Source organism: Canis lupus, chromosome 25 (genome assembly GCF_048164855.1).
Source record: "Canis lupus baileyi chromosome 25, mCanLup2.hap1, whole genome shotgun sequence".
Classification (NCBI taxonomy): domain Eukaryota; kingdom Metazoa; phylum Chordata; class Mammalia; order Carnivora; family Canidae; genus Canis; species Canis lupus.
In genome coordinates this window covers 43,763,586-43,790,659 of record NC_132862.1, presented here as the reverse complement: position 1 = coordinate 43,790,659, position 27,074 = coordinate 43,763,586, and the positions used below count along the sequence as shown (strand labels likewise).

The window sequence follows — 27,074 nt, the reverse complement described above, 5'->3', positions numbered from 1 at the left end:
ATATAATTTAGCTATCTTTTCTATTACATATAAGATAAACATTTATTTCAGTGCACACCATAAGAATAGCTGCAAGGTGGCAGAACTGGTAATATCATTCAAGACAATAATTTGGATTACGAAATATTGCTACTATTTGTTTTGATGTCTAAATACAAATATAGTCAATAATGGCAATCAGCTGAAGTAGACCCAGCATTGAAAACTGGTTTCCTGTGCCATATAATTCCAGTTGGCTATTTTTTCTAAATAATAAAGCAAATACACAGTTGTGGGAAAACCAATATGATCTGGAAATAAAAGGCATCCAAATTGGTAAGGAAGAAGTAAAACTTTATTTGCAGATGACAGTATACTATACATTAGAAAACCCTAGGAGGGAGGGGCATGGAGGAAGAGTAGGGTCCCCAAATCACCTGTCCCCACCACATTACCTAGATAACCTTCAAATTATCCTGAAAATCTACAAATTCGGCCTGAGGTTTAAAGAGAGAAAGCTGGAACGCTACAGTGAGAAGAGTTCGCGCTTCTATCAAGGTAGGAAGACGGGGGGGGGGGGGGGGGGGGGGGGGGGAGAAAGAAATAAAGAAACAAAAGGCCTCCAAGGGGGAGGGGCCCCGCGAGGAGCCGGGCTGAGGCCGGGGCGAGTGTCCCCAGGACAGGAGAGCCCCGACCCGGAGAAGCAGGAGCTGCACCAACCTTCCCGGGCGGAAAGGCCTCGCAGGGAGTTGGAGCAGGACCCCAGGAGGGCGGGGATGCCCTCAGGCTCCCTGGGGCAGTAAGAGACACCTGTGCCCCGGGAGGAGAGTGTCCCGAGCTCCCTGAAGGGCTGCAGCGTGCACGGCGGGGTCCACGAGGGGCCCGGGAGCAGCTCGGAAGGGCTCGGGCGGCGGCTCCGTGGAGAGGGCTTTGCGGCTCCGGGAGCAGCTCGGAGGGGCTCGGGCAGAGGAAGACCTTCCTGCGGAGGGGGCTGCGAGGCCCGGGAGCAGCTCGGAGGGGCTCTGGCGGCGGCTCCGCGGAGGGGGTGGGGAGCACAATCCAACAGCGCAGGCCCCGGAGCACTGGGAGCCGGGACACAGCCCAGGATCCGGCCTCCCCCGGGGACAGGCAGAGGCCAGGAGGGCCCAGGACCGCAAGGACACTCCTGCCCCGAGCTGAGCAGATCAGCGGCCCTGCCCTGGAGCCTCCAGGCCCTGCAGACAGAGAGCTCTGGAGCTACTGCGGGAGCTGAATACAGGACTCCAGAGCTGGCCGCCTCCACTGCGGTTGTTCCTCCTGGGGCCTCACGGGGTAAACAACCCCCACTGAGCCCTGCACCAGGCAGGGGGCAGAGCAGCTCCCCCAAGTGCTAACACCTGAAAATCAGCACAACAGGCCCCTCCCCCAGAAGACCAACTAGATGGACAAGTTCCAGGGGGAAGTCAAGGGACTTAAAGTATACAGAATCAGAAGATACAACCCCCCCCCCCAAAAAAAAAGATACTCCCCCGTGGTTTGTTTTGTATTTTTTTCTTTTTTGCTTTTTGATTTGTTTGCTTCCCCCACCCCCTTTTCCCCCTTTCTTTCTTTTTCTTTCTCTTTTTCTTCCTTTTTTCTTTTTTCTTTTTCTCTTTTCTTTTCTTCTTTCTCTCCTCTCTTTTTCTCCTTTTCCCAATACAACTTGTTTTTGGCCACTCTGCACTGAGCAAAATGACTAGAAGGAAAACCTCACCTCAAAAGAAAGAATCAGAAATAATCCTCTCTCCCACAGAGTACAAAATCTGGATTACAATTCAATGTCAGAAAGCCAATTCAGAAGCACTATTATACAGCTACTGGTGGCTCTAGAAAAAAGCATAAACGACTCAAGAGACTTCATGACTGCGGAATTTAGATCCAATCAGGCAGAAATTAAAAATCAATTGAATGAGATGCAATCCAAACTAGAAGTCCTAACGACGAGGGTTAACGAGGTGGAAGAACGAGTGAGTGACATAGAAGACAAGTTGATGGCAAAGAGGGAAACTGAGGAAAAAAGAGACAAACAATTAAAAGGCCATGAAGATAGATTAAGGGAAATAAACGACAGCCTGAGGAAGAAAAACCTACGTTTAATTGGGGCTCCCGAGAGCGCCGAAAGGGCCAGAGGGCCAGAATATGTATTTGAACAAATCCTAGCTGAAAACTTTCCTAATCTGGGAAGGGAAACAGGCATTCAGATCCAGGAAATAGAGAGATCCCCCTCTAAAATCAATAAAAACCGTTCAACACCTCGACATTTAATAGTGAAGCTTGCAAATTCCAAAGATAGAAGATCCTTAAAGCAGCAAGAGACAAGAAATCCCTGACTTTTATGGGGAGGAGTATTAGGGTAACAGCAGACCTCTCCACAGAGACCTGGCAGGCCAGAAAGGGCTGGCAGGATATATTCAGGGTCCTAAATGAAAAGAACATGCAACCAAGAATACTTTATCCAGCAAGGCTCTCATTCAAAATGGAAGGAGAGATAAAGAGCTTCCAAGACAGGCAGGAACTGAAAGAATATGTGACCTCCAAACCAGCTCTGCAAGAAATTTTAAGGGGGACTCTTAAAATTCCCCTTTAAGAAGAAGTTCAGTGGAACAATCCACAAAAACAAGGACTGAATAGATATCATGATGACACTAAACTCATATCTGTCAAAAGTAACTCTGAATGTGAACGGGCTTAATGACCCCATCAAAAGGCGCAGGGTTTCAGACTGGATAAAAAAGCAGGACCCATGTATTTGCTGTCTACAAGAGACTCATTTTAGACAGAAGGACACCTACAGCCTGAAAATAAAAGGTGGGAGAACCATTTACCATTCAAATGGTCCTCAAAAGAAAGCAGGGGTAGCCATCCTTATATCAGATAAACTAAAATTTACCCCGAAGACTGTAGTGAGAGATGAAGAGGGACACTATCTCATACTTAAAGGATCTATCCAACAAGAGGACTTAACAATCCTCAATATATATGCCCCGATTGTGGGAGCTGCCAAATATTTAAATCAATTAATAACCAAAGTGAAGAAATACTTAGATAATAATACACTTATACTTGGTGACTTCAATCTAGCTCTTTCTATACTCGATAGGTCTTCTAAGCACAAATCTCTAAAGAAACGAGAGCTTTAAATGATACACTGGACCAGATGGATTTCACAGATATCTACAGAACTTTACATCCAAACTCAACTGAATACACATTCTTCTCAAGTGCACATGGAACTTTCTCCAGAATAGACCACATACTGGGTCACAAATCGGGTCTGAACCGATACCAAAAGATTGGGATCGTCCCCTACATATTCTCAGACCGTAATGCCTTGAAATTAGAACTAAATCACAAGAAGAAGTTTGGAAGGACCTCAAACACGTGGAGGTTAAGGACCATCCTGCTAAAAGATGAAAGGGTCAACCAGGAAATTAAGGAAGAATTAAAAAGATTCATGGAAACTAATGAGAATGAAGATACAACCGTTCACAATCTTTGGGATGCAGCAAAAGCAGTCCTAAGGGGGAAATACATCTCAATACAAGCATCCATTCAAAAACTGGAAAGAACTAAAATACAGAAGCTAACCTTACACATAAAGGAGCTAGAGAAAAAACAGCAAATAGATCCTACACCCAGCAGAAGAAGAGAGTTAATATGGATTCGAGCAGAACTCAACGAAATCGAGACCAGAAGAACTGTGGAACAGATCAACAGAACCAGGAGTTGGTTCTTTGAAAGAATTAATAAGATAGATAAACCATTAGCCAGCCTTATTAAAAAGAAGAGAGAGAAGACTCAAATTAATAAAATCATGAATGAGAAAGGAGAGATCACTACCAACACCAAGGAAATACAAACGATTTTAAAAACATATTATGAACAGCTATACGCCAATAAATTAGGCAATCTAGAAGAAATGGACGCATTTCTGGAAAGCCACAAACTACCAAAACTGGAACAGGAAGAAATAGAAAACCTGAACAGGCCAATAACCAGGGAGGAAATTGAAGCAGTCATCAAAAACCTCCCAAGACACAAGAGTCCAGGGCCAGATGGCTTCCCAGGGGAATTCTATCAAACGTTTAAAGAAGAAACCATACGTATTCTACTAAAGCTGTTTGGAAAGATAGAAAGAGATGGAGTACTTCCAAATTCGTTCTATGAGGCCAGCATCACCTTAATTCCAAACCAGACAAAGACCCCACCAAAAAGGAGAATTACAGACCAATATCCCTGATGAACATGGATGCAAAAATTCTCAACAAGATACTAGCCAATAGGATCCAACAATACATTAAGAAAATTATTCACCATGACCAAGTAGGATTTATCCCCGGGACACAAGGCTGGTTCAACACTCGTAAAACAATCAATGTGATTCATCATATCAGCAAGAGAAAAACCAAGAGCCATATGATCCTCTCATTAGATGCAGAGAAAGCATTTGACAAAATACAGCATCCATTCCTGATCAAAACTCTTCAGAGTGTAGGGATAGAGGGAACATCCCTCAACATCTTAAAAGCCATCTACAAAAAGCCCACAGCAAATATCATTTTCAATGGGGAAGCACTGGGAGCCTTTCCCCTAAGATCGGGAACAAGACAGGGATGTCCACTCTCACCACTGCTATTCAACATAGTACTGGAAGTCCTAGCCTCAGCAATCAGACAACAAAAAGACATTAAAGGCATTCGAATTGGCAAAGAAGAAGTCAAACTCTCCCTCTTCACCGATGACATGATACTCTATTTAGAAAACCCAAAAAGCCTCCACCCCAAGATTGCTAGAACTCATATAGCAATTTGGTAGTGTGGCAGGATACAAAATCAATGCCCAGAAATCAGTGGCATTTCTATACACTAACAATGAGACTGAAGAAAGAGAAATTAAGGAATCAATCCCATTTACAATTGCACCCAAAAGCATAAGATATCTAGGAATAAACCTAACCAAAGAGGTAAAGGATCTATACCCTAAAAACTATAGAACACTTCTGAAGGAAATTGAGGAAGACACAAAGAGATGGAAAAATATTCCATGCTCATGGATTGGCAGAATTAATATTGTGAAAATGTCAATGTTACCCAGGGCAATTTACACGTTTAATGCAATCCCTATCAAAATACCATGGACTTTCTTCAGAGAGTTAGAACAAATTATTTTAAGATTTGTGTGGAATCAGAAAAGACCCCGAATAGCCAGAGGAATTTTAAAAAAGAAAACCATAGCTGCGGGCATCACAATGCCAGATTTCAGGTTGTACTACAAAGCTGTGGTCATCAAGACAGTGTGGTACTGGCACAAAAACAGACACATAGATCAATGGAACAGAATAGAGAACCCAGAAGTGGACCCTCAACTTTATGGTCAACTAATATTCGATAAAGGAGGAAAGACTATCCACTGGGAGAAAGACAGTCTCTTCAATAGATGGTGCTGGGAAAATTGGACATCCACATGCAGAAGAATGAAACTAGACCACTCCCTTGCACCATACACAAAGATAAACTCAAAATGGATGAAAGATCTAAATGTGAGACAAGATTCCATCAAAATCCTAGAGGAGAACACAGGCAACACCCTTTTTGAACTCGGCCACAGTAACTTCTTGCAAGATACATCCATGAAGGCAAAAGAAACAAAAGCAAAAATGAACTATTGGGACTTCATCAAGATAAGAAGCTTTTGCACAGCAAAGGATACAGTCAACAAAACTAAAAGACAACCTACAGAATGGGAGAAGATATTTGCAAATGACGCATCAGATAAAGGGCTAGTTTCCAAGATCTATAAAGAACTTCTTAAACTCAACACCAAAGAAACAAACAATCCAATAATGACATGGGCAAAAGACATGAACAGAAATCTCACAGAGGAAGACATAGACATGGCCAACATGCACATGAGAAAATGCTCTGCATCACTTGCCATCAGGGAAATACAAATCAAAACCACAATGGGATACCACCTCACACCAGTGAGAATGGGGAAAATTAACAAGGCAGGAAACCACAAATGTTGGAGAGGATGTGGAGAAAAGGGAACTCTCTTACACTGTTGGTGGGAATGTGAACTGGTGCAGCCACTCTGGAAAACTGTGTGGCGGTTCCTCAAAGAGTTAAAAATAGACCTGCCCTACGACCCAGCAATTGCACTGTTGGGGATTTACCCCAAAGATACAGATGCAATGAAACGCCGGGACACCTGCACCCTGATGTTTCTAGAAGCAATGTCCACAATAGCCAAACTGTGGAAGGAGCCTCGGTGTCCATCGAAAGATGAATGGATAAAGAAGATGTGGTTTATGTATACAATAGAATATTACTCAGCCGTTAGAATGACAAATACCCACCACTTGCTTCAACGTGGATGGAACTGGAGGGTATTATGCTGAGTGAATAAGTCAATCGCAGAAGGACAAACATTATATGTTCTCATTTGGGGAATATAAATAATAGTGAAAGGGAATATAAGGGAAGGGAGAAGAAATGTGTGGGAAATATCAGAAAGGGAGACAGAACGTAAAGACTCCTAACTCTGGGAAACGAACTAGGGGTGGTGGAAGGGCAGGAGGTGGGGGGTGGGGGTGAATGGGTGAGGGGCGCTGAGGGGGGCACCTGACGGGATGAGCACTGGGTGTTATTCTGTATGTTGGTAAATTGAACACCAATAAAAAATAAATTTATTTAAAAAAAAAAAGAAAACCCTAAAGATTCCACCACAAAACTACTAGAACCTGTAAACAAATTCAGTAAAGTCACAAGATACAAAATGAACATATAGAGACCTGTTCCATCTGTTGTATTTCCATACACTAATAATGAAGTTGCATAGAAAGAGAAATTAATAAAACAATCCTATTTCAATTACACTAAAATAATAAAATACCTACAAATAAACTTAAAGGGTGAAAGACATGTACTCTGAAAAGTATAAAATGCTGATGAAAGAAATTGAAGACACACAAATAAATGGAAATATATTCTATGATCATGGATTGGAAGAAAAAATATTGTTAAAATGTCTGTATTATCCAAAGCAATCTATAGATTCAATGCAATCCCTATCAAAATACCAACAGCATTTTTCACATAACTAGAACAAACAATCCTAAAATTTGTATGGAATCACACAAGACTCTGAATAGCCAAAGCTATCTTGAAAAAGAACAAAACAAGGTATCACAATCCTGGATATCAAAATATACTACAAACCCATAGTAAATAAAACAGTATGGTATTGGCACTACAAGAGACCCAAGATCAGTGGAAGAGAAGAGAGACCCCAGATATAAACCATATGGCGAATTAATCTTTGACAAAAGAGGAAAGAATATGCAATAGGAAAAAGTTTCTTCAACAAATGGTGATGGGAAAACTGGAGTTACATGCAAAAGAATGAAACTGGACCACTTTCTTACACCATTCACAAAATAAATTCAAAATGGATTAAAGAGCTAAATGTGACACTTGAAACCATAAAAATCCTAGAAGAGTGCACAGTCAGTAATTTTTCTGACATCAGTGTCAGCAACATTTTTCTAGATGTTTCCTAAGACAAGAGAAACAAAGGCAAAAATTAACTATTTGGGACTACATCAAAATTAAAAGCTTCTGTACAGCCACGGAAATAAAACCAAAAGACAATTTATGGAATTGGAGAAGATATTTGTAAATGGCATACTCAATAAAGGGTTAGTATCCAAATTATATAAAGAACTTACACAATCCAACACCAAAAAAAACCAAATAATCCTATTAAAAAATGAGCAGAAGACATGAACAGACATTTCCTCAAAGAATACATCCAGATGATCAACAGATTCATGAAAAGGATCAGGGAAATACATATCAAAACCACAATGAGATACTACCTCATACCTGTCAGAATGGCTAAAATCAGCAACACAAGAAACAATAGGTATTGGCAAGAATGTGGAGAAAAAGGGTGCACTGTTGGTAGGAATGCCACGGTGGAAAATAATATGGAGATTTCTCAAAAAGTAAAAATAAAACTACCATATCATCCAGTAATCACACTATGGGGTATTTACCCAAAGAATACAAAAACACTAATTTGAAGGCATATATGCACTCCCAGGTTTACTGCAGCATTATTTACAATAGACAAATTAAGAAAACAGCCCAAATGCCCATTTACTGATGAATGGATGAAGAAAGTATGGTATATATACACAATTGAATACAACTCAGTCATAAAAAAGAATGAAATCTTACCATTTGGAACATGGATAGATCTAGAGGGCAAAATACTAAGGGAAATAAATCGATCAGAGAAAGACAAACATCATATGATTTCACTCGTATGTGAAATTTAAGAAACAAATGAAAAAAGAAAACAGACTCTTCAATATAGAAAACAAACTGGTGGTTGCCAGAAAGTGGGGGGGCAAGGGTGAAATAAGCGAAATGGATTAAGAATACACTTATTATGATGAACACTGAGACATATATAGAATTATTGAATCACCATACTGTACATGTGAAACCAATATAACACTGTATATTAATTACACTGGAATATAAACAAACAAGTACATAAGAGATTATTAAAGTACTATTTATCACAAGACAGAATTACAGGATGAATACAGGATCATTCAAAATGGCTGAAGGCTACTGAAATCTCTAACCAAAAGCACAGAGTGATGGCAACATATTTTGGTATAGTGATTAGCAGTGTCAGCACTGGAATGATAGGTTGTTATGATTTCTAGCCCAGTCACTGACTAGCCATGTGACCCGGGGCAAATTACTTAATGTCTCTCTCTGAGCATCTCCTTAGTAAAATGAAGAATTTCTACTTCACAGGGTTGTTGTAAGGATTAATTAATTCATGTGAAGCACTTGAAATAAGGCTTATAGGTAAAAAAATGTTAGATAAAAAAAATGTTAGATATTATTACTGTGAGATGACTAATGGCATGAGTACTGTTTTCTAGAGAGCCGTGTAACAGTATAGATAATTTAATCTGGTTATGTAAACTGCCCATGTAAAGGGCACTCTGTGATACCAAATGCTATAGTTTACCTAATATCACTCTTTTTGTTCTTTTTTTTGTTAAAGATTTATTTATTTATTTATTTTTCATGAGAGACACAGAGAGAGAGAGAGAGTCAGAGACACAGGCAGAGGGAGAAGTAGGAACCCGACGTGGGACTCAATCCCGGGACTCTAGGATCAGGCCCTGGGCCGAAGGCAGGCGCAAAACCGCTGAGCCACCAGGGCTGCCCACTCTTTTTGTTCTTTTTTTTTTTTTTTTTTAATTTTTATTTATTTATGATAGTCACACAGAGAGAGAGAGGCAGAGACACAGGCAGAGGGAGAAGCAGGCTCCATGCACCGGGAGCCCAACGTGGGATTTGATCCCGGGTCTCCGGGATCGCGCCCTGGGCCAAAGGCAGGCGCCAAACCGCTGCGCCACCCAGGGATTCCCCACTCTTTTTGTTCTTAAATGTAAATATCATTTAATTCTATATTCACTTTTAATAAGTATCCACATTAGTTCTAAAGAGACCAAAAGAGGCAGTAGGAATAAACTCTATGGAATATACTAGTCTGACTGATTCCTACCAAGAGAAGTTTAGTGGGGGAAAGGGGAAATAACCCTCAAACCAATCTTTCTAGTTTTACTTATGCTTAATGAGTTCCTCAGACCTCTCAATGAGTCTAAGAGACACAATGATAGATCATGCCACCTAACAGACACAAAAGTAAGCAGGAATGGGAGGGGTACAAGCATGGGGGCAGGAAATCTAGGATGATTTATTTGCATTGAGACAATTCAAGAGGGATCAGGAAACTCAGATTTAGAAATTCCCTGTTGTTGGGATGCCTGGGTGGCTCAGCGGCTGAGCATCTGCCTTTGGCTCAGGGCATGATCCCGGGATCCAGGATCTAGTCGTCCATCGGGCTCCCTGTGGCAAGCCTGCCTCTCTCTGTGTCTCTCATGAAGAAGTAAATAAATCTTAAAAAAAAAAAAAAAAAAAAAAATTCCCTGTTGCATCGTAAAAGGCAGCATCCTGATAACAGCAAGGGCAAGTTAGATTTGATGCTAGAAAAGAAGGGAAGAAAAGAGTCTTATCAATTTTTGGGAAGAATTTTCCTACATCTGGAATTGATGACAGAAACAATGGAACAGATGGATGAAAGGAGACTGGGAGGAATCCAGATTTCCCCCATATCTCCCAACCTCTGGACTTCACTTAACTCCAAACAAGCAAACTCATTAAAGGATGATCTATTTCTTTGTATAATACAAAAAAGGTTTTGAAAGGGATACTAAGTAACCGGGATTTATTTTTTTAACTTCAAAATGCAATACTTACTACATGCATAAAATAAGCAAATTCCTATAGATGGACTTAAACAATCCTTACATACATGTTTTCTTATGCTTTAGAATTGCTTTTTTTAAACAATCCCGAATGTCAAAAATTAGCAGGTAAATAGCTATAAGTAAATATTTGTCAAAACATGGAAAATAAAGAACTTTAGACTTCAAAATTCCTTTTCTCTATCCATTCAATATTACAGATGAAGAAGATAAAACTCAGAGAGGTAAGTTAGTTAGGTAGCTTGTGGTCTGGCTTTATATAAAAAACAAAAAATAAATTAGATGCCAATATTTAGGTATCAAGAGATTTAAAGGGGAAGAGGGTCAAAAAATACAAACTTCCAGTTACAGGATAAATAAATCCCAAGAATGTCATGGATAGCAAATTGGCCATTGTTAACAATACTGTTCTGGATATTTGTAAGTTGAGAATAGCAGATCTTAGAGTTCTCATCACAAGAAAAAATGTGTGTGTGTGATGATGTTAATGACACTTATCATAGCAATCATTTCATAGTACATACATATATCAAATTATGCTGCACACTTAAAACTAATACAGTGTTGTATGTTGATTATATCTCAATTAAGAGAAGAAATTTATTTAAAATTGTGGATTTTCTGAAAAGAAAAAAAAAAGAAATGATGTCTGTGTAACATGAAGCTCACATCATGTATGGTCACGAGTTGGAATTAAAATTGGCTGCTTTCATAAGAAAAGCATGTGGCCCCCAGTAATCACAGTTTCTCTCTCTGTCTTACACATTTCACTCAGTTCTTTAACTTATGATATCTGCCTGGCTCATTCAGCCACAGTGTTAGATGCTATAAAGTATCTGAATAGAACTTTGTAAATTCTGAACTGTATGTGTTAGCTGACTGTGTTATTACTGCTTAAGATTACACACTTAGTTATCAACAGAGTTGGAACTAGACTCAGGTCTCTTGACACTCAGTTTTATGCTATTTCTACTATACCACATGGCTTCACACATACAATAAAACCAGACAGCAATAGTTACAGAATGGGAATTTCTACATCTGAAAAAACAGCCATGCTGATGAGAATAATTTGGCCTACAATAAATAGAATTAACAACTGTAGTACAATCAGTGAATAATTTCTCTTTTTCTTTCTTCCTCTCTTCTCATGTTTCAATTTATCCCCAAAAGAGGATAAATGTGTGAATGGAAAAGGGCACAGAATGACTTTGCTAATGCTTAAAAAAAAAAAAAAAAAGAAAGAAAGAAAAAGAAAAAAAAACCCCACCCAAACAAACCAGATTTCATGGCTAGGAAATTCCAAACTACAAAGATGAGTCTTGAAGTGAAGATTAAAGTAGAGATTAAGATGAGGAAGTAGGAGGCAATTCCAGAGGTGAGGACAGTGAATGGGAAATGCTTTGCATCCAGTTCCTTTCAAATAAATCTGGATACCATCAGCAGAAAAAATCTAGCTGATCCTAACGTTTGTAGTGGTTTCGAGAAGGAAGTATGTATACTGAATAGTTAACACATAAAAATCTAAATTGAAGGGAGATAGGATAATTAAAAATAGATTAACATTTTCATCTCACCCAGTCAATAAGAGCTGTTAAATCATTAAATACTGATTGAATTGCAATCTTCTAGTCTGGCAACTTCTGAATATTGTGTATTTTAGCGTCTATAGACAAAAGGTTTTCACATGTTCTGTGATCACTCTCAGGAGACAATGTCAGGACTGCCCAGAGGTGGACATGTGCATATCGCAAATAAAGGAGAAAGTGGGCATAGTCAAGTGCAACAACAGGGGGTTGTCTAGCAGTGCCTGCATGTATGTCTTCTCGAAGAACGTCTGCCCCATCAAGTAAAAGATACCTGGCACTATATATGTGTGGTGGACAAATGGATATATGAATGCTCTCCAGGGATGGTTTCGTTATCAGGATTGTTTAATTGTTTAATTGTTTAAATTGTTTAGTGAGAACAGAGGACTACCAAATTTTACTTTCTATCAACAGCTTCTGTACTACTCAAGGTACTTCAACACTTGCTATTTATTTTCCCCTTTGTTCATTAACAACTCAGGAGCTCTTTGTAGCTTTCCCTGATTAATGTTCTCTGTCTAAAGGATGTAACATAGTTTTACTGTTCTCTCTCCAATTTTGTTTTTTTTTTTCTCTCTCCAATTTTGAAGGTCACTTTTAAACTAGTTCTAACACTATGATGAATAGAGTTTTATATGTGTTCCTGAGCTGTTTCTAAACAAGCCATTTTATAAAGAGAGCTTACTGAGAGGTGGCAGAAAAGGCACTACTGCCCACTAGTCCAACACATCAGCACATGCCTTTTTAGCTTGAGACTGCTATGGGGGTGATGCTAGGACTGGGAGAGGAATCTTGATGGCACAGGAATTCATGCACATGAGGGTCCCTCTGTCTGAGCTGAGTGGGAGAGCTCAAACACAAGTCAAGCCTAAGTCCTAGTGTATTCAATCCTAAACACTGGGTGAGAGTAAAAGGAAAGGAAACTGGCATCTCATTCCTGTGTTGGTACTTACTTGGGCATCAGACTTATTGATGTGCCCTGTGCTTAGCTGAGAAGGAAAAAGGACGACTGATGGGGTGCCTGCGTGGCTCAGTCGGTTAAGCGTTATAGAGGGCTGGTTTACGTGATCAATAGAATAAGGTTCAGGCAATGGTATGTCACTTCTGAGATTAGATTATGAAAGACATTGTAGCTTCCATCTTCATTGCTCTCTTCCTCTCTCTTGGATCACACACTCAGGGGAAGCCAGCTGTCATGTACTAAGTAACATTACAGAGGAGACTACATGGTGTAGAGCCAAGAATCATATGAGTGAATCTGGAAATGAATCTTGTAGCTCCAGTCAAGCATTCAGATAACTGTAGACCTAGCCAATAGCCTGACTGCACACTCACCAGGGACCCTGAATCAGAACAATGAGCTAAGCTGGTCTCGATTCCTGACACTCAGAAACTATGTGAGATAATAAATGTTTATGTGTATGTTTTTTTTTCTAAGATTTTATTTATTTATTCATGAGAGACACACAGAGAGAGACAGAGACATAGGCAGAGGGAGAAGCAGGCTCCATGCAAACCCCGATAAGGGGCTCAATCCCAGGACTCCAGGACATTGTCCTGAGCCAAAGGCAGACACTTAACCACTGAGCTACCCAGGCGTCCCTATGTGTATGTTTTTTTAAAGATTTTCTTTTTAAGTAATCTCTATACCCACTGTGGGGCTTGAACCTACAACCCAGAGATCAAGAGTCACATGCTCCACTGACTGAGCCAGTCAGCCCTAAATAAATGTTTATTTTAAGATACTAAATTTAAGGTAATTTTTATGCAGTGATAGATAATAAATTTTGGTAACTGCCATGACAAAAAATGTGGGAGTGGCTTTGGCATTGGGCAGTGGGGTGGAAGCTGCAAGAGCTGAAAGATTTTGAAGACAAGTGTTAGTGAAATTGAAACATGCCCTGAATAGGCTGTTAGTACAGACAGGCTTCGAGGAGGCTACCAATGGGGCCCTCAAGAGAAGTGAGCAGCATGTAAAACAGGGCATCCTTCTTAAGTAGTAACAGAAAGTTCAACAACATTACCAGCTGTAATATGGAAGGTAAAAAAAAATTGCACTTGATGAACTGAATGATTTAGTTAGGAGACCTCTGGCTAGAGGCCAGAAGGTGTGTGTCCTGGTTCCTTCTTGCTTCTTATACGAGAGGGAAAAAAAAGCACTAATGTGTCCACCTCTAGGACAGCTTAGCCTGGTCCTTTTATGTGTTTATGGGAACTTAACAAATAATAAACTTACTGGCAACACACTTCCCATGAAGAATTTCATTCAAAAGGAAAAGGCTTTAAATGAGTAACTCAGCCTTTGAAATATCTATTTTCTTGAGTAGTTAAAAGAGTTTTTGTAAATTTTTTTCTGCTTAGGAAAAAGAAGAAAAGATAAATCCAAAGTCATGACTTTCAGTATACTGGGTTCATACTGGTGTATTATTAGTATGTCCTCACACTATTTTAGCTCTGCTCAGAAGAAAAATCTATGCATACTACAGAGAATCAACAATAAGTTTAGCAAGTAAGAATTCAATTATTTATCATGCTCCAACTTGGTAGTTTTAAATGTTACTTTAATAAGTGGGTCGGGGGGATCCCTGGGTGGCACAGTGGTTTAGCGCCTGCCTTTGGCCCAGGGCGCGATCCTGGAGACCCGGGATCGAATCCCACATCGGGCTCCCGGTGCATGGAGCCTGCTTCTCCCTCTGCCTATGTCTCTGCCTCTCTCTCTCTCTCTCTCTCTCTGTGTGAGACTATCATAAATAAATAAAAATTAAAAAAAATAATAAGTGGGTCAGGGCCTGGGGCCAAGAATATGAATAACAAATGTGAGTTGTGTTTAATGTATCTGACCTACAGTTTCATTTTTCAGAACAAAGTTGCACCAGTTCTTCCCAAAACTTAGCAAATAAGAACCAATCACATTTTTACATACAAAACAATAGCTCTTTACATTCTCTACTCAAAACTATGAGACAGGTAGAAGAAGACACTTGAAACAAAATAAAATGATTTGAGTTTGGCCTACTTAGAATCAATATTGAAACAGTATTTTTGGGATGCCTGGGTGGCTCAGCAGTTAAACGTCTGCCTTCAGCTTTGGGCATGATCCTGGAGTCCCAGAACCAAGTCCCACATCAGGCTCCCTGCATGGAGCCTGCTTCTCCCTCTGCCTGTGTCTCTGCCTCTCCCTCTCTGTGTCTCTCATGAATAAATAAACAAAATCTTAAAAAAAAATGAAATAAAAAAAAGAAACAGCATTTTCTTTCATCAAAACTGTGATAAAAAAGCATGTGCACCAAAGTTGGGATTTGGAATAAATGATATTTTGTTGCACCCTAACCCTCAGTACCAAACAAAAGGAATTTACTGAACTTTCAGAAATTTATTCTCCTTTGGACCATGAATAAGCATGAGAAATTTTAGTCCAAAGGATAATTTATTTGCAAAGTTCCAAGTGCTTGGAGTGATTATGGTAAGTGCCTTTTCAACTATAACTTCACAGTTAGCATATCATGCTACATAATATTAGCCTTCACTGCTATGAGGAGGAAAAGAGAGATGACGGATTTCTCTTTAAATGGTCAGCCTTAGGACATGTGAGAAAAGGGGTCTAAGTCAAAATAAGAAGGGCATTAAAAATAAATTATAAAAAAAAAGAAAAAATAAGAAGGGCATTAACTTATTTACACATTCTGCTCACTATTAACAAGGGTATAACGTAATCCAAAATAAAGGAAGCAAAAGAGAACAAGTTCATATTATAGACTAGGTTATTTCTGAGATATGGGGATACTGCACACTGAATACTGTCATTCTCAGTAACCAGCATGATCCTAGGGATGAGGAAGTCTGAAAGAATATACAGAAGCGGGTTTATGGATGAGTGAAGGTATGCTAAGCTGGACTACAGTTAAGTGCCAACAGAAAGCAGAGGCCAGGTTCCTGGGCCTAATCAGAAGCTGTCAAAGTCCTCAGCTCTACCTGATAAAGCATTAATGAAAGTATCATATATGTTATATGTAGTTCCTTGCAAGAGACTAAAAAACTAGAGAGTGGGCAGAACCTAATAAAAGACAATTAAAGTATACTTCAGGTATTTTTCATATTGTACTTATTGAAAATACTTGGAGCAACACTGAAGCAACCCACTTCCATCAAGAATTTAGAGATTAGGGAAATAAAGTGGTCTTATGAGGGTTAAAAAATTAAAATACACGCAACACAAAAGAAAACTAAGAAAGCATACAGTAACACTTGACTGAAGAGTAGAGGTTATCCCTAGTACCAATCAGAATCACCTGAGTGTAAGAAAGCAGAACTGGGACAACTGGGAAAGACCATGTGAACAGAAAGGTGTTGTTCAGACTGAACAGGACAAAGACATGGGGGGCAGGCTCTGGGTAGCTGAGCACTGTGCAGATGAAGTTTGGCATTAGTATCTGACAGTTGACCAGCTTCCCCACGTGACAACCTTTCTGCAGAATATACACCAGGAGATCCTGACACATCACACAGCTCTGTACTTATATACTACATACAGATTTTCTTCTCTAGGAGAGCTTGGTTCTTGTTTTGTTTTCAAGATTTTATTTATTTAGAAAGAGAGCTTGAGCAAGTGGGGGGCAGGACAGAGGGAGAGAGAAAATCTCAAGCAGACTCCCCCGCTGAGTGTGGAGCCTCACATGGGGCTCGATCTCACAACCCCAAGATCATTACCCCAGCCGAAATCAAGAGTTGGATGCTCAACCAACTGAGCCACCCAGATGCCTCAAGAAGATCTTGGTTCTAACTGATCTTCAAACTTCCTGAACAGAAACAGGAGAGGGGTAATACTGACTTTGTTGGGGGGAAATGAAGCACAGATACATAGCAACTTACCAAGGTTTTTCTGTATTCACCAAACTACATATATGTACTATTTATCATTCTTCAGGCTCACTCAGCTAGTAAATTTAGCTACCCTGAATCTATTTATAGTTCTTCTATTTGAGCATTTTGGAAACTGACAATTTGTTCAGAATATATAAATATGGGCAAATTAAAATTAGTTTAGAATTCTTACAATGAGACAGACTGAGCAATCTGAAATTGTGTGACAAATCACTAATAAATATTTTTGCTCAATTTTCTTATGTAGTATGAAAGAAGTATAACTTCTATGCCAAACTAGGTAACCTGAAAATTCTTATGTAACAAATTACCTAGAAATGCTAGATAAAGTAGTTGAATGTGCAATAGAGAGAAGTTTCCCAGGGCAGCCTGGGTGGCTCAGCGGTTTAGTGCTGCCTTCACAGCCCAGGGTGTGATCCTGGGGACCCGGGATTGAGTCCCACGTTGGGTTCCTTGCATGGAGCCTGCTTCTCCCTCTGCCTGTGTCTCTGCCTCTCTCTCTCTCTCTCATGAATAAATAAAATCTTAAAAAAAAAAAAGAAGTTTCCCAGAGCCCTGCTTAACCTTCACCTAGGAGAGGGCTTGGTATATAGTAAGCATTAAATAATAATTGGTGAATTATTATCAATTTAGATGGGGGTCTGGAAGAATCTGTTAACAGTAAAGATGTGGATCAAGGAAGAAGGGATTCCTGTACAGCAGGGGAAATGTGAAGGCTGTCTTGAATTATAGCCGCAGAATTACAATTAGGAACAGTGATGGGATAGTGAATGCCATCTGTGCTTAAATATGACCTTCTTTGATATTTATAGCTGATTTGTGCTGTCAGTGGCCTTGATCAGTGGCCTTGATTTTACCTTCTGTGAAATGGAACTACATTATTAATAACCTGTTTCCCTCAAAGGAGGTGTTGTTAGAAGATGATGACAAAATTTTGCAAACACACCAAAGGGAAGCAAGACAAATGCTCAACATTACAGATAGCCAAGTATGTGTATGTAATGAAAGATATGAGGCCATCCTGACTTTATAAAGATCTTTTTGAAACTCAACTGATTTTTGAGGTCAGTATCATCACAGAAGAGAGTTCCTGATAGTCGTCTTAATGGTTCTTTGAGAATAGTTCATTGGAAGAGGAGGAGAATGGGAATATAGAAGGTATGAAGAATCACAGGTTTAATGCTGACAATAATTTTCATAATAAATTATAAATAAATTAATATTGAGAAGAAAAGGTTAAAGCCTAAAACATTTTATGTGATATAATTCAAAAAGTGATTGATTTAAAAACAAAAAAAGAGTAACCAATCAAAATTTTGGGCTTCTCATAAGTGAATTGACTTTTCTACTTATCTTACTTAGACCTAATTTAGCATTATTCTATTATAGAAAGTAGAAGCATTTGCCTACAGAACTCAAGAGTTGAAAAGTTCACAGTGAATAACATCATCAAGAATTAAGTTTCCAGGGTAATGTGATTATGAAAAATTAGTATTTTAGAGGTAGTTACTTGAGATTATTTTTTAAAAGCATAATGATTTTCTAATTTTTGTTCTCTTAAAAAAAAAACAACTCATCCTAAAAAAACAACTAAATTAATTCAGTCTAAATCTCAAGTGAGTGGTCAGCTAAATATTCTTTAAGAACAATAGTCTTAAACCTGTAGGACCCTGGAACGACTACTCTGATTGCCTGCTCTCAGAAGGAGACTATAACTACTCTTTATTTAATTCATGCACATCATGCTCACAGGTGATCAAGGTTCAGGTACCAAAGTTTAGGTGGGCAATTTTCTTGACCCCATGTAAAGGCCACACAAACTGGCCTTACAGGCTACCTGCTGAGTACCTACAGGGTTAGAGTATCTCTTCACCACCATATATAGGTTGGGGATCCAGGGAACCAAATACTCCTCTATAATCACTCTGAAGTTTTCAGGTCTCCATTTACTCAAGATGGTCAAAGTCTCTGGCAGGCTGGCTCCCAGCTGGTGCTTTTAGGAGTTGTTTGCAGATAGTTCAAAGAAGGCAGACTGTGAAGGCGCACTGTTAGAGCAGCAGCATGTGTAGTTCTGATATAGTACTGCCATCTCCAAAGACATAAAAGAAGCTAAATTATACTTCACTGTAATTTTATAGCTTTGAGTTTCTATCACTTCTCAGTAATTTGGAGAAGAGGGACAAATTCATCATTTCTTTTTTGTTTCCGGTCCTTCGGAGGCAGAGAAGGGAGGGACTGGAATATAAATAAATACCCTTTCTTATCTCTCAGGGGGAACAAATGATTGTCAGAAAGACTTGAAATAGCATTGTTTGTATTATTCTAATTCCAATATAACTTTTCGAATTACCAATTGTCTGAAATTTCCATATAAAGATGGTAGAAATAAGAACAAAATCAGCTCTTTTCTACCACTTAGTCCTTATGGAAATTTACCCAAGAAATTTAATCTTTTGGAGTCTCAGGTACTTCATCTACCTAATAGAGATAATAATTGTGGTAAGGATTAAATATGATGTATACAAAACTGTGCCCAGCATATTATAGTCAACTGTTAAGTGGTAGTCATTTTTGCAGTTTTCCTATTTTCACATATTTCTGAAAAGTCATAGAAGAGGGATGTATGCAAGCAAAAAGTCACAAAACTAGAACGTGAGTGAAGCAAAATATAAGTTCTAATATTCCTAATGCTGATAATTAAAGGCACGCTGGCATTTCAACAATGCTCTTTGATGATGAAAATGTTTAAGACTTAAGAAAGACATATTAATTATTTTTGAGGGCACCTGGGTTGTTTAGCCAGTAAGGTGTCTGCCGTTGTTGGCTCAGGTCACGATCCCAGGGTTCTGGGATGGAGCCCTGAATCGGGCTCCTTGTATAGCAGGGAGTGTGCTTCTCCCTCTGTCCCTTCCCCTTGCTCATGCATGGGTGGGCCCTCTCAAATAAATAAAGTCTTGGGCAGCCTGGGTGGCTCAGTGGCTTAGCGCCACCTTCAGCCCAGGGTGTGATCCTGGAGACCTGGGATCGAGTCCCACAGGCTCCCTGTGTGGAGCCTGCTTCTACCTCTGCCTGTGTCTCTGCATCTCTCTCTCTCTGTGTGTGTGTGTGTCTCATGAATAAATAAATAAAATCTTAAAAATAAATAAAGTCTTAAATTAATTTTGAAAAATGCTGTATTACAGTTGTATCATTATAAAACAGGTAAAAGAAAGGAAGGATAAAATGCACACCACTTACTATCCTCACTGCTCTGAGAAATACGTTCTTCCTCACAGGAGTAGAACACAATGTGCTGATTGTATAATTCTAAATACTACAGTCATACTGAGGGGCACCTGGCTGGCTCAGTCAGTAGAGCATGTGACTCTTGATCTTGGTTGTGAATTCAAGTCCCACATTGGGTACAGAGAGTACTTAAACACAAAATCTTAAAAAAAATACTATAGTCATATTGAAAAGTAAATAGTTATTATAGATGACTGAGAATGAGAGCCATAGTTACTGAAGTCCCCCCTTCTCTTAATGTAGCATGTATCACCCATAGCACTGTTATCATTGTGAAACAGAAATCTTTGAAAGGGAATAGAAGTGGGAGTCTAAGTGCTTTGGATTTGCTGTATTACTTAATTTCACACTAATCCTGTGAGGTAGGTAAGTAACATTATCCAAATGCTATAGAGGAGGAATATGAATCTCAGAGAAGTAATTTGTCTAACTGGTAGAAGAGACAGCTAGAGGTATAACCTAGGTTTGATTAGCTGCCAGGCTGTTAACTAGGAAGAAAGACATTCATTTTCCAATAATACAATATCTGACACACAGTAGATACTCAAAAAACCTGAAATGAATGGGCAAATAAATCAATGCAGGGATGTAATGCTGAGTAATGCAGGGATGATTTGCTGAGGCTGTCAGCAGGAAAAGATGGTAAAGCTACCTTCTATAGAATGGTTTTGTCACATGTTTAGAAAAACTAGGATTTTAAGCACTATAGTGTGAGCTTCTTTTTTAAGGCAAGAACTCTCTCTTTATGTCTCTCATGCCTAGACAATGGTGGAATAAAGGAATATATAGTCTGACTTTTCATCCTAATGCAGAAGATTCTAAAATTGTACTTGTAGTTGTCTAGAATCGAACCAAATCAGTTTAAGTTCATAGTCTTTCCTCTTACAATGTTATAGAGGACCTTTAAAAACCAGAAAAAAAAAAAAAAAACTAAAACCAAATCACATAGGTTTGAAATCCCAATCGGCCCATTACACATCTGTAGAGAGCACACAGGGGCAGAGCCAGACTTCACACTAACAGCAAATACAATATGGAGGTTGTAAAATTCTTGAGGTGAAAAGAAGAAAATAATGCTGAGAGAAAGGCCATTTTGTGACAGCTGCTGTGGCTAAATAGATTGTGTTAATGCTTTCCAGGGTTCCATGTGAGAGTTTACATTAAATCCAGCGTGGGGGCTTGACAATCACAGCAGGGGCTTCTTCATGACTTATAATCTGAACACACTGGTTGGCACCCACCACAGCACATCTGGAGTTTGTTAGACAACCTTTATTTTTTATTGGCTCTGGCCCCTTCCTCCAATGAAGGCTCTCCAAGTGCTGCTTTGCCACGAATGAGTCAAGGAGACAAGTTACCCAGGGGTGGGTATGTAAATTGGGACCATCTTAGAGGGTGATCCCCAAATCTGTAAATCCCTTGTCGCTTCACCTCTTTCTGACAATAGGAACTCCACATGCATGCCAAAGCTCATCAGGCAGTGGCAGTTCCACTTACTGGAAAGCCTGGTCAACGATAACTGCTTTCCTTGTTAGGAAATGGCCTTTAGATTGAGGTACATTCCAGCAATCCAAGGACTAGAAGCTTTAAATTAAAACAATATTGATGCCATATCCTCTTTCCAAAGGCCTCTCCCTTGTCTAAAAGTTAGTACACACACTTAGAAAAATTAAAGAATCAAATATCTTTGGCAAGACTAGTTCCTTCTTGGGACGCCTGGGTGGCTCAGCGGTTGAGCGTCTGCTTTTGGCTCAGGACATGATCCTGGGTCCTGGGATCCAGTCCCACATCGGGCTCCCTGCATGGAGCCTGCATCTCCCTCTGCCTGTGTCTCTGCCTCTCTCTCTGTGTCTCTCATGAATAAATAAATAAATAAAATCTTAAAAAAAAAAAAGACTAGTTCCTTCTTGCTCACAGCATCTTAGATACTCTTTTAGAGGGCAGGAATGTGAAACTCTACATGGAAAGGAAACAGGAAAATACTGTTAGGAAGGACTCCCAAGAACTACATTTATTTTTCTCTTTACATAGATCACATCACTACAGAATATTCAGGGCATATAGTTAGATGGAAGGACATTAAGCTGGTCTTTTTTAAGCTTATAAATTTATAGATTAATTAATATCCTTAACTTTCACCTATTGAAAACATGTAAGTCTTGAGAACCAAGTAATCAAAAGCCACTGTGAATGAGATGCAGTACTCTAGTCTGCTAGATATTTTATTCTCTTTGGTGTCTGAAAGTAGAGGAATCATGAGCTACTTAAATCTTATGCCTGTACATTCAGGCTTGTCTACTTAGGAGAACCTATATTGCTAAATATACAGACTCACAAAACAGTGAATGCCTTTTCTCAATAATACCCTTCTTTTTTATATATCAGCACCACTCCCAATGAAGTATTAACTGACGGATATAAGCTATACATTTAAGGTATACAACATAATGTTTTAATATGTTTATATCATGAAATCATTATCACAATAAAGCTAATTAACACTTCTGTCACTTCACAGTTACCTTTATAAAGAACACTTTAAATCTACTCTTAGCATATTCCAAATATACAATATGATATTAACTATAGTTACCATGATGTATATTAGATCCCCAGAACTTATCATCGTGCATAACTGAAACTCTGTACTCTGGACCAACACCTTCCCATTTCTCCCCACCCTCCTCGGCCATGGCAACCACTATTCAACTCATATTATCAGCTTTGATAAGCCAAATTTCAGTTTTGAACTACTGGACAGATGTCTTTAATATTAAGCACATTCTTCTTGTTTTACCTAACAGGTATCCAAATACTGGATGATCTCTTCTTATGACAAAATCTTTTAGGACACTGGAAAAGATTCTTTTGCTTATAAATGAGTAATGGGGTTGATTTTTGCTGGTCATCCCTCTATCCTGTAGAAAAGGGACATCTTTTGGTATTTTCCCTTTTTTATAGGTTGTTTATTCTTTAAGATTTTATTTATTTCCCCTTTCACGAAGATGGCGCCGAAGGTGAAGAAGGAAGCCCCTGCCCCTCCCAAAGCCGAAGCCAAAGCAAAGGCTTTGAAAGCTAAGAAAGCGGTGCTGAAAGGCGTGCACAGTCACAAAAAAAAGAAGATCCGCACGTCACCTACATTCCGACGACCCAAGACCCTGCGTCTCCGAAGGCAGCCCAAATATCCTCGAAAGAGCGCCCCCAGGAGAAACAAGATCACTATGCCATCATCAAGTTCCCCTTAACTACTGAGTCAGCCATGAAGAAAATAGAAGACAACAACACACTTGTGTTCATTGTGGATGTCAAGGCCAATAAGCACTAGATCAAACAGGCTGTGAAGAAGCTCTATGACATTGATGTGGCCAAGGTCAACACCTTGATCAGGCCTGACGGAGAGAAGAAAGCATACATTCGACTGGCTCCTGACTATGATGCTTTGGATGTTGCCAACAAAATTGGGATCATCTAAACTGAGTCCAGCTGGCTATAAATCTAAATATAAATTTTTTCAACATAAAAAAAAAGATTTTATTTATTTATTCCTCAGAGACACACAGAGAGAGACAGAGACACAGGCAGAGGGAGAAGCAGGCTCCATGCAGGGAGCCCAACGTGGGACTCAATCCCGGGTCTCCAGGATCACACTCTGGACTGAAGGTGGCGCTAAACCGCTGAGCCACCCAGGCTGCCCCTTTTGGTACTTTCTCAGCAAAGTGGGCCACATAAATAGAATAAAAATCTATTTCTAAGCAGTTTTTAAAAAAGATTTTATTTATTTATTCATGAGACACACAGAGAGAGGCAGAGATACAGGCAGAGGAAGAGGGAGAAGCAGGCTCCATGCTGGGAGCCCGATATGGGACTTGATCCTGGCACTCCAGGATCACGCCCTGGGCTGAAGGCAGATGCTCAACCACTGAGCCACCCAGGAGTCCCTCTAAGCAGTTTTAATGCTGGTCTACAAACAAATATATTTATTGTGTCAATACTGATTCTTGTTAATTTGAACATTAAATATTATACCAAAAATGCCATCAATTGGGATGCCTGGGTGGCTCAGCAGTTGAGCATCTGACTTTGATCAGAGTGTGATCCTGGAGACTTGGGATTGAGTCCCACATGGGGCTCCCTGCATGGAGCCTGTTTCTTTCTCTGCCTGTGTCTCTGCCTCCCTCTCTCTCTCTCTGTGTTTCTCATGAATAAATAAAATCTTTTTTTAAAAAAGGCCATCAATTGATGACTGATCTGCCAGAATAGAAAAGAAGTTTCTTCACTTGAAAAACTCCCAATCTTATTACTTCAGGCAGAAGAGCAAACCTTGGCAGACATGACGCACAGAAAATGTGACTAAGAATGCAAGAGATGATATTAGAAAAGAAGATTTAAGGACACTGCAAATAGTACAGGAATGGCCAGTGAAGAGCACTGAAGGTAAAGAAGCAGACTTAAAGATTCAGGTTTCTCTTTATTTTATTTAAATTTTTTTATTTTTAATTTTTAAAGATTTTATTTATTTATTCTTGAGAGACAGAGGGAGAGAGGCAGAGACACAGGCAGAGAGGGAGAAGCAGGCTCCTTACAGGGAGCCCGATGTGGGACTCGATCCCAGGCTTCCAGGATCAGGCTCTGGGCTGAAGGCGGCGCTAAACCGCTGAGCCATTCGGGCTGCCCCTTCTCTTTATTTTAAAAGATTTCTTCCCTCAAGTTTTAAAATTTTAAGATATATATAACATAAAATTTATCATTTTAACTATTTTTAAGTGTATATTCTTTCCATTAAGCACATTTACATTGTTGTCCAACCATTAACAAAGGGAAAATGATTAGCTTTTATTTTCACAGGTCTTATATAAATATAAAACATTAAATTTGGGGGGATTAGGTTGGAAAAGCAAAGGGCAAAACTTTGCTCTTATCTTCAGAGCCTACTCATCTCTGAGTAGCTAGAAATTAAGTAAAGATATACTGAGTGCCTTCCATAGTAGGGCTTTGGTTAGATGTAAAAAGTCAGCCTTTTTCATTTTAAGTGTGCAGAATTTTGCTAATTTCATCCAGCTAACTTAAAAAGAAAAAAAAAAAAAACCTTTTCATAGAAGACTTATAAATAACATCTTCTAAACCAGTGCTCTTACCAAGAACACTCCAATTCCTAGATATAGTCAGAAACTTGTGAAGAAGATTAAAGTCTCTGCTTATGAAAACTAACTAGAGGGACTCTTGGGTGGCTCAGCTGGTTAAGCGACCAATTCTAGATTTGGGCTCAGATCATGATCTGGGGGCTGTGAGATGGAGCCATGCAGCGGCTTCTGCTGGGTGTGGAGCTTGCCTAGGATTCTCTCTCTCCCTCTCCCTCTTCCTCTGTTTTTTTCCCCCTCCTCCCTCTCCCTCTGGAGAAAAGAAAACAACAATCTAATAGATACAAAGATCAGATGTCTAACATGAGACGCAAGACCTTAAAGTACAAACTGGCAAAGACAAAAGTAGGGACTGGTGTGAAAGCTAGTCCCGTTGCCCCTCCACCATGGGCCCTCCCTAGCATTTTAGTATACCTGCTGCTTGAGTTGCTGCACCAGACGATCCTTCTCCCGCTTCAGGGCAGCCACTTCCTCTTGGGTCTTTTTCTTAGAGGATGAAAGCTCCAGAAGAGCTATGTTGGCATCTTTTTCACTAATGGCAGCCAGAAGAGCTTCTTGCCTACAAAATAAAGAAAATTCCAGGACTTTCATTTATCCTCAAAACAATCCTTTGAAGTTATTATTATCACCCCCATTTTATGGGTGATGAAACCGAGGCTGAGAGAGTTTATATACCTTGCTCAAATTCACACTTGAAGTAAATAGTGCAGCTAGGAATCCCACACAGTTTTCTCTGACTCTAAATGCTTTTATCAATGTTATATGGACATGTTAATAAAGAGTTCCTATAGTTAAATGAAAAAGCAAACAAAATTAAGGCTTTTTATTTGTTTTTTTTATTTTTTTAAGATTTTTTAAAATTTATTTATTCATGAGAGACACAGAGAGAGAGAGAGAGAGAGAGGCAGAGACGCAGGCAGAGGGAGAAGCAGGCTCCATGCAGGGAGCCTGATGCGGGACTCCATCCTGGGTCTCCAGGATCACACCCCAGGCTGCAGGCGGCGCTAAACCGCTGCGCCACCGGGGCTGCCCTTAAGGCTTTTTAAAAACCAAGAATAATACTAATGATGGGGGAACACAGGGCTAGCTGAGGACAAGGCACGAGCTTGGGGCAACACACTGACAAGTCCTTGAAACAGGCAGAGGGACATTCCTCTACGGACTCAACTGCCTCAATGTTAATACTTTGCTAAGGGCAAAAGACAATCTTAGCGAGAACCTCAGGAGCCTTTAAGTTTACTTTAAAATATAAAAATTCCTGGGATCCCTGGGTGGCGCAGCGGTTTGGCGCCTGCCTTTGGCCCAGGGCGCGATCCTGGAGACCCGGGATCGAATCCCATGTCGGGCTCCTGGTGCATGGAGCCTGCTTCTCCCTCTGCCTGTGTCTCTGCCTCTCTCTCTCTCTCTCTGTGACTATCATAAATAAATAAATTAAAAAAAAAAAAAAGTATATAGTTGGGCAGCCCCGGTGGCGCAGCGGTTTAGCGCCGCCTGCAGCCGGGGGCATGATCCTGGAGACCCGGGATCGAGCCCCACATTGGGCTCCCTGCATGGAGCCTGCTTCTCCCTCTGCCTGTGTCTCTGCCTCTCTCTTTAGCTGTGTCTCTATGAATAAATAAATAAAATCTTTAAAAAAAAATAAAATATAAAAATTCCTTAAAAAATTTTCTTTATCTCTAAACCCCCAAGATATGTGTTGGCAGTCATTCCCCAAGCACATGGCCCACCAACATACATCTGAAGGGTCTTATGACTCAGGTTTTATTAGACAGTAATAAGTGACCTTTTCCCAAAGATAGCCAGCCCCCTCAAGGTCCTGGA

General features: G+C 39.8%; 1 protein-coding gene across 30 annotated transcripts in view; it reads right to left on the bottom strand.

The window, feature by feature from the left end:
- The window catches only part of ERC1 (ELKS/RAB6-interacting/CAST family member 1), a 545,178-nt gene that overhangs the window by 129,369 nt on the left and 388,735 nt on the right, over positions 1-27,074 (bottom strand). For all 30 annotated transcript variants that reach the window (XR_012017870.1, XR_012017872.1, XR_012017874.1 and 27 more), the window contains one exon: positions 25,668-25,812. Coding sequence is in view for 17 of the 30 variants with exons in the window: in XM_072799507.1 (XP_072655608.1) it covers positions 25,668-25,812 (145 nt within the window). In the remaining 13 variants the exon portion in view is untranslated. The remainder of the gene's footprint in view (positions 1-25,667; positions 25,813-27,074) is intronic.